Genomic DNA, 16,670 nt, shown 5'->3' on the forward strand with positions numbered 1-16,670 from the left:
AGGTGGTGTGGTATATAATTTGCCAAAGAATCTTATGTGCAAGGAACAGTTCTCACCAAAGCTGGAAAGGCTTTTTGTTTGTTTGTTTTTGAGGAGGTTTTCAGGATTATTTGAGGGAGAACTTCTTGTTTTGATGTTGATCAGTTTCCCAAAAGTGGGGTCTGGCATCTCCCCGTGCCAGGTCTGAGGAGGCCTCGGTGGAGGGAAAGGTCAACTCCAGCCTGTCTGCACCGCCTACCTGCAGTTTCTTAGTTACTTTGTTTCTGTTAGCTAGAAAGGGATATTCAGATTACGTGAAAAAGTCTTAGTAGATACACATCCAGCTGAGAGTCATTCTCTTATTGTAACGCGAGGAGGAGGAGATTTTGAGTGCATAGATCTTTTCTGAATTTAGATCTGAAATCTCAGCTTGCTGAAGAAAGTATATCTTGTGTGTCTTAGGTCTATATGTTTTAGTCCTACTTGTCATCTCAATGAGGCAACAGAAGACAGAAGACTACATTTTCAAGAATGGTTTCGGGAAAGGCTATGTTGTTGATTTCAGACTAGTTTTGTGTTTGTTTTGTTTTTGGCTTTTTTTAATTATTGAAGAACAGTTGATTTACAATGTTGTGGCAATCTCTGCTGTACAGCAGTGACTCAGTTATACACATAGAGATATTCTTTTTTAAATACGCTTTTCCATTACCATTTGTCCCAAGAGATGGGATATAGTTCCCTGTGTTATACAGTAGGACCTTGTTGTTTATCCATTGTAAATGTGGTAGTTTGCATCTACCAACCCCAGACTCCCAGTGCATCCCTCTCCCTCCCCCCTCCCCCTCGGCAACCACAAGTCTGATTTCTATGGATTTCAGACTAGTTTTGATGCACAGAATCAAACCTGTCACAGAACTTGGCGCTTGAGAAAAGCTGTGCTGCTGACCTTGAGTCACGGGGTAAATGTCTCCAGGAAACCCTGTGCCTGGTGAGAGCTCGGTGAAGGAGAATGGAGTGGAGTCAGGTCCTGACGGATTAATAGGGTGGGTGAAAGTGATGCAAGCGGGTGAGGAAGCCCAGAAAATGGGAAACAAGTAGACACTTTATTTGATGGACCAATTTGAGAATGTAAATTAATCAAGAGTGAATTCAATGCATAAGTTATTCAAAAACAGAGAATATTCAGGTTCAAATATCTTAGGCCTAATAGGAAGGATTTTGTTAATTCAGCGGCTTTGGTCACTCAGCGAAATCAGTCATTTGTACGAGGGCATCACGTCCGGCATTCGCAACGGGGGCCGGGAGGGTGGACGTCTTCCTGGGACACCGCCCCCCCTCCATTCTTCGTCCCACGCTCAGGCCCAAGTCCTTGTCTCCTTTTTACGTTGCCCTTTGCTTGTTTCTTGTGGGTGGGAACCGCAGTCCTGGTGGCGGCTTCTCCTGTGTGGTGTGCTTGTCGCGTTTAGACGGGCCTGCCACCGAGTAGGGTAACCCTGGGCCCCCCGGGCCGGCTGCTGCAGGAAGCCGCTCGTCGGTCCTCGGGATAGTCCACGGGGGCGTGGTTTCCCCGGGCGTGGGGGCGGGGCTTTGTTTTTCCTTTTTCCCCTTCATTTACCTAAGTAACTCAGAGTACTTGCCTGCTCTTTCCCTTACGGTTTCTCACTCTGAAACGTCCCGCTCCGCCCTGACGGCAGCTGTCGCCGTAGCTACTGGCGCCCGAAGCGTGTCGTTGCCGGTGCCGCGTGGCTGTTTTGCTCCCTCAAGGCCCTGGCGGGGATCCCCACGGAGGGGCGCGCCCTCGCAGGCATGGGTGTTTCGCTGGGACACTGGTCTGTCCTGAGACAGATAAGCGTGTGCAGAGCGGGCGTGGTGGCAGGGCTGGGAGGCTGGGGCGAGCAGGTGTTTCCACTCGGCTGCGCTGGTGTGAGGAAAACCTCTGTGTCCCAGTGCTCGGAGGGCCCAGGTCCTGCCGCTCCCCTCCTCCAATGCCTGGATCCAGAGGTGTGCTCGGTGCCAGTACCGGTTCCGGTCACGTGAGGTGCTTCGTACACCACGAGGAGGCATTTCTAAGCGTCCAAGTGTGGCTGAATCTCCTGAACGTGTTCTGGGGAGGGCCTCCTGTGTTGGGCCGCTCCTGCAGCCCCAAAGAGCCTGCGGCGTCCCTGCCCCCCCGCGGGGAGCGAGCCGGTGACAAGGTGCCTGTAACATGAAGACGCCAGCAGTGACTCAGCAAAGACCCGAGAGGTGACGGCGCCCCCAGCACGCCTGGGTGCCCCAGGGCTTGGCTGGTGGTTTTAAGAGGCCTCCAGATTCTCAAAAAAGAAATCTCAGTGGGCTTCACGTAAATAGTAAGCATGTGCTCAACAGGACATATATATACGAGGGAGAGTTGGCTCTAGCATTCAACCAAAAAAGTCACAACTGGGAAACGATTGTTTTGAGGACATTGACACCTGGTTCAGGAATCGGAGCATTCAGAAAATGGTTCTAAGATGTCCTTTTATGAAGGACACGTACCACTAAGCTTATCTTGATTTTTACCAAAGAAAAATGTTTTCTTCATATATTATATTAAAAATTTACTTGGTAATAATTGTTTGTAATGATTAACTACTGCTGCAAAGGCCTTTGTTAGGAGGGTATCTTGGTTTTTTTTTAAGAAAGAGACAGTGGATCTTGGACTGAATTATAAAAACATGAAGCTTTTGGGAAAGGCATTGAAGGATGTAAAAACAAAATGTGGATGGGGATCCCTTGTTCTAAGTAAGGCAGAATGTAAGGGAAAGGTATTTTTAGTCTCTTAATTATTGTTATTAGTCCATGTTCTCTTTGACCTTTTATAAATATGCATGTGTTTTATGTATTATATATTTCTTTACATAATTATTTTCTTAATATCTACAAAAATTTAAGTTGCCCTTTTTTCCCCTCGGGAATATAGTATTTGAGTTAAGATTCCGAAGTGTCTCCATTCTGTATATCCCCCATATATTTTAAAATAGTTCAAAAATAGGCAGTAGAAAAACTACATTTCTGTTTACAATATTTCGTATTTGAATTGAATCAGATGCTGATTTTGTACATGAGATTTGAAAGAAAATTTTATTGGAACTGGTAAGAACATACAAGCATTATTCCTTTGATGTGGATCAAAACAGCTAATGAAAAATATTTCTGCCTCAAAACCTTGTTTCTTCATTAATTTGAGGCAGACTTGGCCCGTGTTCCTTCAGCTTATTTGGGACAGAATCATCAAACTCATGAGCGTGAAAGGAACTGGAATTCGTGTCGTTCTCCCCCCACTGGAGGGTGGTCACCAGGGTTTGGAGCAGGGATTTCTGGCTCTGGTTTCACATTGGTGATCGTCAGGGTCAACTCACACACCTTCCTGTGGCTCCACCTCAGACCAAGGAGTCATCCAGACACAGGCCGGGGGGGGGGGGGCTCAAGCTGCTTTTGAGTCCTCGGGGGACGGTGTGCAGCCAGCTTGAGAGGCTGTTGAAGAGGGAAGCTTCCGAGTATCATGAGAAGCCCAGACTGGGGCGGGCCCACCTGGGGCCTGGGTGTCCTGGGGCTGTCAGCGCGGCGCCGTCCCATCTGCACTCCAGGTTCACTGTTGTTACGGACCATTTTTGCCAAACTTTTACTGGATTCTGGCGTTCCAGCGATAATTGCCCTTGACCATGATAACTTATTTGTGGATTACGTAAGTGGTGGGCGTGGCTTTGTTACGATTAGAGCTGTTTGTACAGATGGGTTGCTTTTAAAGAACAAATTTGTCGTTCACAGTGAATAACTCATTTATCTCTTTTGTTTTCAGGCTGTTGAAAATCTTTGTTCTCACAAAGTTTCCCCAGTGCTCTACCAGCAGCTGCGCCAGGTCTGTGAAGGCCACGTCCAAGCACAAATCCTTCAGTTTAGAGAATATCCTTTTTTTGGCTTGTGAAGTTCCTATTTATTACCTAAGTATTTTGAAACTGAACATTAATAGGATAAAGAACTAATGAGTATCCTTAATATTAAAGCAAAAGCTTTTAAAATTCTCTTTTATTTATAGAAACAAAACCTTACATTTGTATCATACAACCCAACGTAACAGATTTTTTTAGGTGGAGTTTTTACTGTTTAAATTACTTGGCTGATCTGATTAAAGTCAGAGTGTCCATTTATCTAGTCTGTTTTGGAGTATTTAGGAAGAGTTCTGAAAAACATCTTAAGGTTTGAGTGCTGCTATTCTTTATTCTTGTTTTTTAAAAGTCTGTGTTAGTTTTCTGTGATTATAACCAATTCCCACAAAGTTGGCCACGTGAACCAACCCCGGCCCGTTGGCTCACGCTCTGCAGGTCGGCTCGCGGTGGGCTCGGTGGCTCTCGGCTCCGGGCCTCGCCGGCCCAGATCACGCCGGATATTTGGTCCCGACGAAGCCTTGCCCCGGGTGGGGCCCCACCTGGCCGCAGCCCCCGGCCTCCCAGCACCTCAGGTTGGCTGGCGTGGGCTTGACCCTGTGCAGCCTTGCCTTCGGGCCCCCGCTGGCCACGGAGACCGGTCAGGGTGCCGCCACGTGGTGAGCGCCTCGGCTCGGCACTGGGCACCGGAGCTGCCGGGCCGCTGCCGAGGTGGCACCTGCCTACGTGTGCTTACGACGCAGGCCTTTTCAGACTGTTCGTGGAAGGTCTGATACTGTGAGCCATTATAATTGTGAGCAGTTGTAATAGTTCTTCCAGAATTACTTGTTAACCGTTCAGCTATTCGGTCTGTGCTGTGACTCGCTCTGTTTTTAAGTTAGGAGCGGACCCTCGAGAAAGTGAGTGAGGCGCTTGGCTGGGACCCCTGTGGCTGTGGTCAGTGCGCCCCCAGCCCCTGCCCCTCCCAGCGGCCCCCACCCCCGCCGGGCCTCCTGCCGCTGAGGACCCCAGCGCCTTCCGATTTCACACACCAGAAACGGGCTGCTCTGTGTTGCCTCCTCTCTCCGTGCTCAGAACGTCGCACGTCACCTCGCAGCCGCGCCGAGCCCTGTGCCTGCTGCACCTCGGCCGAGGGGCGGCGCTGAGGGGTGTGCCTGTGTCCGGTGCCGCGTCCGGTGCCGCGGAGCTGAGACAGGCTGGAGCAGGGCTGAGGCCCGGGAGGCCGGGTCCTTGCCTCCGCCAGCTGCCTGCGCACCCGTGCAAAGGGTGTGACGGTGCGCCATGTGGCTGGGTGTGAGGGTGCTGTGTGGGCCGTAGGCGGTGTAGACGTCGTGACCGTGGGGCTTCGATGAATCCGTGCACGCAGTGCCCGGGTGCTTGGCAAGGTTTGCCCTGGGAGCCCGCACCGGGTGTCTTTTGCTGTAAACAGCATCCTGAGAGTCAGGTCGTGCACGTGGTGCACGGATGAGGCGTGACGTCCGTCTCTGTGAGACCGGAAGTGACAGTTGACGCTCAGCCCTTGTCCTCCGTCTGCCCGTCCCCCGGTGCTGTTCACAGTGACTGGCTTCCTCGCCTCGGGGACAGCATCTCCAGAGCTGCCCTCTGGGCGGGGCCTTTGGTCCACCCCCCAGCCCACGAAGCCGCAACGGGCAGTGGGGTGAAAGGGAAACGGGGAGGGGCAGGAAGAGATGGAGGACGGTGAGTGCAGGCAGGTTCATCACAGGTAGGCAGGGAGACACGGAGGCTGGAAACCACGTGTGTGGTTTCTGAGCTTCTGCCCTTTCAATATCCTGATTACTAAATAACATGTACTATTCGGAGGCGAAGAGAGCAGAAAGTAAGGGGTTAAAATTGCAATAAGTAAATTGGCCGGTGTTTCTGAAGTTTTCCTTAGCAGGTCTGCACAGACTCACTAGATAGTGTTTTGTTTTTAAAGAAGATTAACACATGCTGGCAGGATCACTGCAGACAAATGGTAAGCCTGCTGACACGCTCCCTGAGGGGGTCTCAGTGCACACGCCCTCGTGGGGCTTTTCCTCCAGCCTCTGGCTCAGCTGGGCGGAAGGCAGATCTGAGTAGCTGGGAGTATGTGCCCCTTTGCATCCAGCTGTGTTGTTTGTTTTTCTTTTTTAACAAAAGCGTGGCTCCATCCATCTTCCCTCAACCCCCAAGGAAGGCGGGGCCCGGTTGGGAGCTGGGATGGGGAGTTCTGTTCAGGTCATATGCTGCCATCCAGCTCCGACAGAGCTGGACAGTGGGTGGAGAAGAGTGGGGACAGTCTGCTCTTCTGGGGTGGGGCTGGCTGCGAGCTTGGCCTTCAGGCCGACCGCACAGGTAACTCATGGTGCCTGTGATTCCCCGTGGGTCTCTGAAGTTTTCCTTGATCTCAGTTTATGCCTGAGAATCAAGCCTGAATTCCATGAGTTTACTGTAACTAGATGACCAGGCTTAGACTTAGTAGATCTATTGATTCTAATTTGATTTTATGTATATGAGTTTTCAGGGTGACCTGACTGAAAATTATGTAAGTGAGAGAAAAGATAGTATCAATAGCTTTCCTAACTAGGTTGAATTCTTTTGTTTCCTGACTGAGGTGAGTAGGCGACAACGAATGAGTCTCTCTTGGGCCAGGCACCGGGGGAAGGTAGAAACAGGTGAATGTGCCGGGAAGGTTCTCTCTAGGTGTGTAAGCAAACCTCCACGACACAGTCTGGGGCGCTCGCTGAGAGAGAGCCCTGGGGCCACCGCCCACCACGTGAGCCTGCAGAGTAAAGTCGAGTACACACACGTGGCTGAGAGCCTCATGCCGAAGTGATGAGCCGGAATGCTGGAAAAATTCAGCTTAGAGCATCTCCCAGCCTAAGGAGATTCCCCACGTCAGTCAGGAAGTGACTGAATTTCAAAGGCATCTTCAAGACAAAGTGCTGTACAACCCCTACAGTCAGATTTTCTGGATAAAAGAGATGAAAAGCAAACACCAAGGGGAACGTGTAAATTCAGGGGAAAATCAATCATGAGGGTCTTGAAGATAAAAACATCTTTTCATTGAGAATCATGTTAGATGTGAGACAGCTAGGGTTGAATGTTTTGTTGGTAAGGTACGTAAATAAGTCAAGTCCTCCTCTTGCCCTGCAGATCATGATCAGAAGTATCTTCCTGTTTCTGGATCGTACTTACGTGCTTCAGAATTCCATGCTTCCTTCTATCTGGTGAGTGTCCCCCGGTCCTGGTCTGTGGTGGAGGCTGCGGCTGACCTGTGTCTCCGATGGTTGACTTGATGACACGTGCCAGGGTCGCTGGCACACAGGCCTGCCCCTCGGTGGCTCTCGGCCCGGAAGCGTCTGTCACCGTGAGGGGCAGCCGCCAGTCCAGCACGTTCTCCTGCGGGCCTGGAAGTGCCTTGTGAAGCCCGTTTCTGTCACCTCTTCCACCTCTGCTCTGGGAAAGGCTGGGGAGCCGGTCACCCTCTGATGGCGCCTCCCGGTGCTCTGCTGACCGGCGGGCACAGGGCGTTGGCGTCCATCTGCTCGGGGCAGTGTTGAGTCGGGAACCCCGTGCCCACGTTGCCCTGGGTCCCTGGTCCCCGACTTCCAGCGTCGTCCCGAGCAGCTCAGCCTTGGTGACGGGGCCTGTCTGTGGTCTCGCCCTCGGTCCTCCTGGCCTGTGCCCACATGGACGTTCCCTCCCGATTCAGCATGTTGTGCCCTCTCGCCACCTCTAAGTGCCGTTCTGTAAAGTCGCTTCCTTTTCTATCTTCCTGGCCGTCCGTTCACTCTGACCCAAGGCAGTGCGATTTCTCCTTCTACCACCGGGAAACCGCTTGTCTTTGTTTCCTGTAACCCACGCATGGGGCGGCTGGGGCCCTCTCTCCTCTCCGGAATTCCACGTCCCCTCTGCTCCTCTCTCCTCTCAGCCCCGACTCCTGCACGTCTCCTACTAGACACCCACGAACGTCTGCAGGACAGATCTTCGTTACTCAGAGAAGCAACCAGTTTGGAAAAGCTGCTGACGACAGGAAGTCACAGAGCTCCTCCTCTGTGCGGGGCTCTGTCCTAAGGGCTTCACCACCTCCTGATGGACTTCATCCTTAGCGCGGCTCCGTGAGGGATGACCGTCCTCCAGATGGAGAAACTGAGGCAGCGCGGCTGCCGCCGCAGGACCTTCTTCTGAAGCCACACTCTCAGCTCAGGCTCCAGCAAAGCCGCCAGGATGTGCCCGCGGCTTCCTCCTCCCTCGGCGCGCCTGGGCGCAGCAGGCTTCCCTCCCCACCTCCTCCCGTCTCAGCTAGTGGGCCGCTCCCACGGACTCTGCAAAGCTCAGGCCGGGCCTCCACTGCACAGCCAGGTTTCTCACGCGGCCTCACAGCGATCCGTGCCGTCCTGCACGAGCACACTTGCTTCCCTGCCCCCTGCAGTGGACGGGGGCTGGTCGGGTTCACGCTCTGGGCGGTGCCTCCAGGTTAGACCGCAGGGTCACGTTACAAACTACGTTTAGACTCTGGAGCCCGGCGAGCTGGGCACAGCAAGCTCCTTGTAGTCTCTCTGCCTCAGTTTCTCCATCTGGAGGACGGTCATCCCTCACGGAGCCGCGCTAAGGATGAAGTCCATCAGGAGGTGGTGAAGCCCTTAGGACAGAGCCCCGCACAGAGGAGGAGCTCTGTGACTTCCTGTCGTCAGCAGCTTTTCCAAACTGGTTGCTTCTCTGAGTAACGAAGATCTGTCCTGCAGACGTTCGTGGGTGTCTAGTAGGAGACGTGCAGGAGTCGGGGCTGAGAGGAGAGAGGAGCAGAGGGGACGTGGAATTCCGGAGAGGAGAGAGGGCCCCAGCCGCCCCATGCGTGGGTTACAGGAAACAAAGACAAGCGGTTTCCCGGTGGTAGAAGGAGAAATTGCACTGCCTTGGGTCAGAGTGAACGGACGGCCAGGAAGCTAGGAAAGGAAGCGACTTTACAGAACAGGGCTTAGAGGTGGCGAGAGGGCACAGCACACTGAATCCGGAGGGAGCGGGCTGAGGGATTGCGATGGACTCCGGTTTGCACCCTCAGTTCTGTCGTCCTGCGGCCGGGGCCACACAGGAGGGGCAGCTGGAGGACGGCGGCAGGGCAGGCGGAGGGTCCCAGGGCTCCTGGGCAGGACGGCGGGAACCCGCTGACCCAGGCAGGGAAGAGGCAGCGTTGATGAGGGAAGAAATACAAGGCACGCCAGACTGTCCAGAATGAACGTTTTTCAAAAACAGGAGTTCTTGACACCTGGACCAGAGAGTTAGCAAGTCAGTAGCTTGGGGGTGATGTTCGTAGTGTAGCTGGAGCTTCACCCAGAACTTCTAAGAAGTGAAACTGAAGGTCTTGTCTTCTCCGTTTGTCCAGGGATATGGGATTAGAACTATTCAGAAACCACATTGTTAGCGACAGGACGGTTCAGACGAAGACCATCGAGGGCGCCCTGCTGCTGATCGCGCGGGAGCGCCGCGGGGAGGCCGTGGACCGGAGCCTGCTGCGGAGCCTCCTGGGCATGCTCTCCGACCTCCAGGTGGGCGCCGCGCGCCCCCACAGCTCGCGGGGGAGGCGCTGGGCCCGCCCAGCTGCCTGCACCCGGGTGACCAGGTGTCAAGGGTGTCGGCGTCGGAGCTGACGCCGTCACAGTATTGGTAGGCAGTATGGGAGGGGAATGGCTCGGCTGGCACTCACCCGGAGCCGGGGAAGGGGCAGCTTTTGCCGCACAGACGCAGTGCCCTGGGAGGCGGCTGGGGCCTGGGAGCGCCCTGGGCAGAGCAGGGGGGCTGGGCGGGCCCGGGCAGCTTGTCGCGGGCACAGGGCACGGCAGCCATGCGCACTCGACATGGGGCTGCACCAGCACTTCAAGCTGAGAGCTAGGTTTCTTCGCTGTAATTGGTCGTTAACCCTGCTCATTTTTTAGGTGTATAAAGATTCATTTGAACTGAAATTTTTGGAAGAAACTAATTGTTTATATGCTGCAGAAGGCCAAAGGTTAATGCAAGAAAGAGAGGTGAGACAACGAAATGTTTCTGAATTGCCTTATTTCATCTTCATAGATGTGCATCTAAGTGTGATTTCTAAATGTTTGTCTCTTCATGCTGGCAAACATCTCACTGAAAATCTTCCGAAAGCTACAATCTAGTTTAAATTCCTAGTGATGAGCTTCTTTGTGACTTTATTAAGGGCTTAATTTTTTTCTCCTAATTTAGAAACCCTTCTATTGCCCCCCGCCCCCAATAAAAAAGCTAGTGAAACAGCTTCTAAAATACATAAAGGAACTCAAGCTGAAACAAGAGTTTAAAAGATAATTCTTAAATATGAAAGAGAAACCTGGCGTGTTAAAAATTTTCATCTCTGTGAGGCATTGAAAAGATTACCCAAAAAGCCACGGGAAAAAAACGTGTTTAGTAGTAATAAGAACCCAAAAACTTGATAGCCGGTTTCTCGGGTATCAGAGCCCAGCCCAGCAGGAAGCCCCTCGGGACCGTCACAGGATGGGGGGTCAGAGCCTCAGCGACCCCTGTCATGGGGCCTTTGCTGTGCAGGCAGGTGACCCTTCACCCCTGGAAACTCAGAGTGTGTTTTGAGATCTCCTGCAGCCACTCTCTTTGGGGCCTCAGAGGAACAGTCTGTTGATTGGCGTTTGCCAACCCCACCAAGCGTGGGTCGGGGGGTGCCGTGACCTGTCCCCGGGCCTCAGTGACGGGAGGACCCTCCCCGGGAGCAGGGCGGGACCGTGCTGTGCTGCCTGCCCCCATTCCAGACGTTACCTTCAGTCTCCAGGATTGGGTTGAAGGAAACCTCCTGCCATGTGTCCCCCTCCCCCTCCTCACCACGCCCACTCCTGGTAGTCTGTTAACATTTTGGCCTGAATGTACATTTTGCTTTTTTTTCTTAAATAAGGAAAACAGTATTTCAGCTTCTTGGGTAACAAGAAGGTTTTTGTTGCTGATGTGTTTAAATGTTGTGTTTGGAAGGTTCCAGAGTACCTGAACCATGTGAGTAAGCGCCTGGGGGAGGAGGGTGACCGCGTGATCACGTATCTAGACCACAGCACACAGTGAGTACCACTCCCGCGCTCAGCTCCGTGACCCGCAGCCTCTCGTAGCCTCACTCGTTGCTCTCTGAACCCGAACGTGTTCTGCTCCAGGGACAGTTTGCTTGTTGTCTGTGATCACTCAGCACTTGTAAGTCACGCTGACTCGTGGCCTGTGGTGAGTCATGATTCAGGCTGAGGTACTGGGTATTTTCTATAGACAATTTATAATTTATGTTGTAAACGTATAATAAATTTATAGAAGTTTATGTTAACGAGGTATCGTTGAATATAGGCAATTTCGGTTGTAAAGTTTTGTTGGACATGTGATATAGCTGTAATTTTTCCTTATAGTACTCAGTCACATTATTTTTTCTTTTAATATTTACTTATTATATTTGTTTTTGGTTGCGTCGGGTCTTAGTTGTGGTATGCGGGATCTTTTGTCGCAGCGCGCGGGCTTCTCTCTAGTTGTGCGCGGGCTCCAGAGCGCGTGGGCTCTGTAGTTACAGTGCACGGCCTCAGTAGTTGCAGCCCATGGGCTTAGTTGCCCTGCGGCACGTGGGATCTTAGTTCCCCGACCAGGGATCGAACCCGCGTCCCCTGCGTTGGAAGGCAGATTCTTAACCACTGGACCGCCAGGGAAGTAAGTCCCTTCTCTTTTCATCCAAATTTTTTTTTTCTCTAAACCTGAGGTCAGTGAGTAGCTAGGGAAAAGTACAAGGGCAGGTTTTGTGAATGTCTGCGTCAGGCACATGATATTTGTTCAAGTGAGGAAGATTAGAGCAGAAACCTGAGAGACATAAAAGAGAGATGTTTTTAAGAGGGAAAGTGCTACAATGTGCAGAACGTGGTGACTCGCGGGGGTGGGGGGAGGGGCCAGGCAGGATGAAAGAAAGGGACAGGATGTGACAGCTTGAGAACATGGAAAATAGAGGGTCGTGAGGCAGAGGTGAGGCTGCTCTCAGACACCTGGAGCTGGAGATGCCGTGTGGACCTCAGGTGCAGGGCGGTGCCGTCGGGCCGAAGCGGGGTCCACGGGGGTGGGAGGGTGCGGGGAGGTGGAGGAGACTGTGTCCAGCGCCTGGTGGCGCTGGGCCCCTCGGCCCCTCCTCCCCGCCCTCCGGCGTGTAGGTGCTGTGTTATAACTGCCCCCTCCCCAGTCTCGCTTAGGAGTGTCTGAGAGTTAAGCAGAGCAGAGGGTGGTCCCCCTCTGGGTTAGGGTTTCGAGGAGCGCTGCCCGAGGTGGCTCCTGTGGTGTCGGGCGGTTCAAAGGTCACCGAGTGAGAAACGGTTTTCAGAGAAACAGGAGGGAGATGGCAGATAAGGGAGCCACGGCAGCCCAAGGGCTGCGCTCCGGGTGCCCCTCCCCGCCTCGCCCGTGCGCACCACCACCTTCGGGACGGGCACCGTGGGCATCGGTGCAGGCCACACCTCTGGGCCCTCCGTGCCTGGAGCCCGAGTGCCTGCCGCACCTCTCTCGGGGGTCGCCCTGAGGTTCACCTGAAATGGTGCGGTGAAAAGTTCCTCAAAATGAAGGCCAAGGTCACTACGCCTGGGAGTGAAGCGGGGGCTCTGATCTCCTAAAAGAAGAACTGAGCGAGCGGGGCTGATGAATCAGGAGTAGCAGCTGTGTGTCCCGCGTGACATTCCCGCGGCCTCTCTGAGAAGTCAGATTTTGAAGAGTGATCCTGGGGGGAAACGGGCAGGAAGAAGTGAGGGCAGGGGGCAGCTGTGGGTACAGGAGGCCGTCTGTGGGGCCCGGGCGGGGCCGGGTCACGGGCAGCCCGCCCGGGTCGGCCTTCGTCCCCAGGTGCGGTGGGCGAGGGCGCCTCCCGTTCGGTGTGCCCCCCTCTCCCGGGGCCCCGGTGACCTGAGTCTGTGTCAGCGTCGGCGATGGCTGGGCGTGTGCTGACTTGGGCTCATCTGCGTGGATGGGGGTCCCCGTCCTCCACAGCCGACAGGCTCTCCCCTGCACTTCCTTCCTGACACGCCTCTGTTTACTTCCCAGGAAACCACTGATTGCCTGTGTGGAGAAGCAGCTGTTAGGAGAACATTTAACAGCGATTCTGCAGAAAGGTAGGTTTTCCCAGCTCTGTGTCTCTGCACTGATTGCTCGTCCCTGATTTGGTAAGAGAGTTAGCGGAGCATTGTAAGCACGCGAGGACACTTGTTGTAAGAAGACAGACACTAAAATCATCGGAAAAATGATGGACACTAGCCCCTGAGGGGAAAATTGATTACACACAATAGTGAAAGGCGCGCGTAAGAACCACGGTTTAAGCTAAAATCACGTGAAATCCTTTCTGGGCTGAGAGGTTGGTTGCGAGAGGCCCTCTGGCTGGCAGACGGCCTGGGCTGTGCTCACAGGCCCCATCCTGTACGGTGACGTCCCTCCTGGGCACTGACCCGCAGGTGTGGACACGTGCGGTCCGACAGGCTGGGGGCGCCCGCGGGCTGCATCCCTGCCCTGCTTGCGGCTCCGCGGCAGACGAGCTGCTGGAGCCATGGTCCCAGGACAGAGGCGGACCGGGCCAGCGCGGCATATGGCCAACGGTGCGGTTTTAGCGCCGTGCTGTTAGAGGTGATGTGACGTTTTCACTCCCACCCTCACTGTAATGAGCACAGTCTAACCTTCTTGCACACTTCAGTGCTTAGTGTTGCTTTTTATATCATTTACTGTTACGTTTGAAAGTCATTTTGGAGCCACGGGATCTGTTTCAAGATATTGGTAACCTTAAAGTCTAATTTTGGGAAGGCCCAATAGCTCCCAAATGCGTCTGGTTGGGGTCTGCTTTGCCGGATGGTAATATTATCTCTAATGAGACACTAAACGTGGGGCTTCCAAGTGAAACCAGAATGAAGCCGAAAGGAGAGAATTAGTGTTCGTGAGCATCTGCTGTACTTCATGTAATGCCTTCGGGTCCTAGAACAGCCCCAGTTTACAGGAAAACCGAGCGAGACACTAGTGCCTCAGATCGTGGCCCGAAAGCCAAGGGCCAGGGTGCGAATCTGGTGTCTCCTGCTCACATCACACTGGAACCCACACACTGGCTACGTTTCCACGTGGATGGGGCCTTGGTTTACTGTCCACCTGAAACAAGTGTCCTCCGATTTCCTACTAGGTGTTTATTAATAAAAAGGAGTCACTTTTTTGGGGGGGCGGGGGGCCACGCCATACAACATGAGGGATCTTAGTTCCCCGACCAGGGATCGAACCCTCACCCCCAGCAGTGGAAGCACAGAGTCTTAACCACTGGACCACCAGGGAGGTCCAAAAAGGAGTCACTTTTAGAAGAAAAGGGAACTTCAAGTAGACAGTAGAAATTTGGATGAATCATTTCAGTGTGTATTTTGATAAGCAAAATTGTTTCAAGAGAATGGTAAATTATATATATGTAAGAGCATAGTCTAAATTTTATTAAAGGCATTTGAAAAATTAAAAGCTATAATATTTGAATTTTTAAGTCATCGTTCAACGTTTCAGTAAATCAGTTGTAGAATAAGTTATCTGCATCAGTAGATCAAATCGTAATTGAGAGAAATACAGACATTTGGAGCCTTGCTCAGGGTCCGTCAGCACAGCCGACGCGTTTGTGTGTCTTTGACGTGTGGACAGTGTGCCTGATTTACAGCAGAAGCTGAGGCTGCAGTCACGTGACTGGCTCACAGCTTCTCCGCTCTAACCTCACTGCCTCCCCACAGTTATCAGAAAGCAGGTGGTTAGAAAATCCTTCATGAAGCTCTTCTGATAGTGGTGGTTTTAGAAAATCTTTGTAAAATGTTAAAACCTGAAATAGTAAAGACCTAAGAAAATGCTGTTAAGCACCTCCCAAGTATCTGATAAACAATACATGTTTTCCTTCCACAATTTATTATACAGGTGAATAAAATAAATCAACTAAAAGATTAGATTTGATAGCTTATCTTAGGCACATATACTTTCTGGCTGATGGACTAAATCAGAAGTGACTTGGGGTCGTAAAGCTCCCAGGTCAGAGAGTTGGTGTGAGCGTTCTTCGGACCTTGGCTGCATTAGCCAAATAAGGGGCCTCCGAGCGGGGAAGGGGTAGGAACTACACCTCCCAGCGTGGTGCTCAGGGAACAAGACTCACCTGGTGGGCTGCGTCACAGGGCCTTGCCCGCGTAGGAACCAGCCGACCCCTGGGTTTCCGCGTCTGCAGGGGCCCTGTGTGCCGCGAGCCCCGGCCCAGCCTAGCTTTTGCTAGTGCCACCTTCCCACCCGCCCTGCCGAACTAACATTGCCGTGTGATCTCAGGGCTGGACCACCTGTTGGATGAGAACAGAGTGCCCGACCTCACTCAGATGTACCAGCTGTTCAGCCGTGTGCGGGGCGGCCAGCAGGCGCTGCTGCAGCACTGGAGCGAGTACATCAAGGTGCGTGGCCGTCGGTCGGGCTCTGCGAGGGACGGGCGTGGGGCCGCCGTCACCCATCTCCCTCCAGGTCACTCGTGCTCAGGATTTTCAGGGATGAATACCGTCCGGGTGTAAACACGTTTTAAAAGCTGCCATTTGGCCGTTTGTTGTCAGCGTAAGTATTGGGTTGGCCAAAAAGTTCCTTCGGTTTCCAAGTAGAAATAAAAGACACATTTTTCATTTTCACCAAGAACTGTATTGAACAGCTTATTTACTGTTTTGTTCCACTACCTTCTGCCATTTTTCAAGCAACTTCATAATTCCGTCGTCCCAAAACTTTTTACCTTTTTGAGCAAAGAACTGTTCAGGTGCCTTTCACTGTCTTCCAGGGAATTGCATTTTTTTTCATTAAGAGAATTTTGTAAAGACAAATAAATGGAAATCTGAAGGTGCAATGTCTGGTGATACGGTGGATGAATCAGAACTTCCCAGCCAAGCTGTAACAGTTTTTGCCTGGTCATCATAGAAACATACGGTCTTGCGTCATCCTGATGGAAGATTACGTGTTTTCTGTTGAGTAATTCCAGACGCTTTTCATCGAGTGCTGCTTTCAGTTGGTCTCATTGGGAGCAGTACTTGTTGGAATTAATCGTTTGGTTTTCTGGAAGGAGCTCATAATAGAGGACTCCCTCCCAATCCCACCATATATACAACATCACCTTTTTTGGATGAAGACTGGCCTTTGGTGTGGTTGGTGGTGGTCCATTTCACTTGCCCCACCATCTCTTTAATGTACAGTATCCACTCATTACTGTACAGTATCCACTTTTCATCACCCATCACAATTTGTTTTAAAAACGGAACGTTTAAGTAGAGAATTATATGCGGAAATACCGTCAAGTAGGTTTTTTTCACTTAACTTACGTGAAACCCAAACATCAAAGCGATTCACATAACCAAGCTGGTGCAAATGATTTTCAGCGCTGGATTTGGATATTTTGAGTATGTTGGCTGTCTACCCCGTGGTATAACGTTGACTGTTCTCAGTTCATGTCTCGACTGGGTCGCTCTCAACTTGAACTGGTCTGCTCGACCGTGGGGCGTCGTCCGGCGAGAAAGCTCCAGCACAGAACTTCACAAACCACTTTCGACAGGTTCGATCAGTCACAGCACCTTCTCCATATACTGCACAAATCTTTTTTTGTGCTTCAGTTGCGTTTTTACCTTTCTTGAAATAATAAAGCATAATATGCCAAGAATGTTGTTTTTTCTTCCATCTTCAGTATTAAAATGGCTACACAGAGATTCACCAATTTTGATAAGTCTTTTTTTAAATGCACACTGATATGACAGCTGTCACAATACAATCTAACAAAAT

The 16,670-nt window shown here is 52.0% G+C and overlaps 1 protein-coding gene across 2 annotated transcripts in view; it reads left to right on the forward strand.

Moving 5' to 3' along the window:
- Positions 1-16,670, forward strand: part of CUL4A (cullin 4A) — a gene marked incomplete at its 5' end in the record, with an annotated part of 45,264 nt that overhangs the window by 6,323 nt on the left and 22,271 nt on the right. The window contains 8 exons of one of the 2 annotated variants that reach the window (XM_082365846.1): positions 3,800-3,903; positions 5,790-5,859; positions 7,020-7,093; positions 9,250-9,412; positions 9,800-9,889; positions 10,857-10,939; positions 12,927-12,994; positions 15,195-15,313. In XM_082365846.1, coding sequence (XP_082221972.1) covers positions 3,800-3,903; positions 5,790-5,859; positions 7,020-7,093; positions 9,250-9,412; positions 9,800-9,889; positions 10,857-10,939; positions 12,927-12,994; positions 15,195-15,313 — 771 coding nt within the window. The other variant, XM_082365847.1, reaches the window with a different exon arrangement.

Source organism: Balaenoptera borealis (assembly GCF_965194805.1).
Source record: "Balaenoptera borealis genome assembly, chromosome: 18".
Taxonomy (NCBI): Eukaryota; Metazoa; Chordata; class Mammalia; order Artiodactyla; family Balaenopteridae; genus Balaenoptera; species Balaenoptera borealis.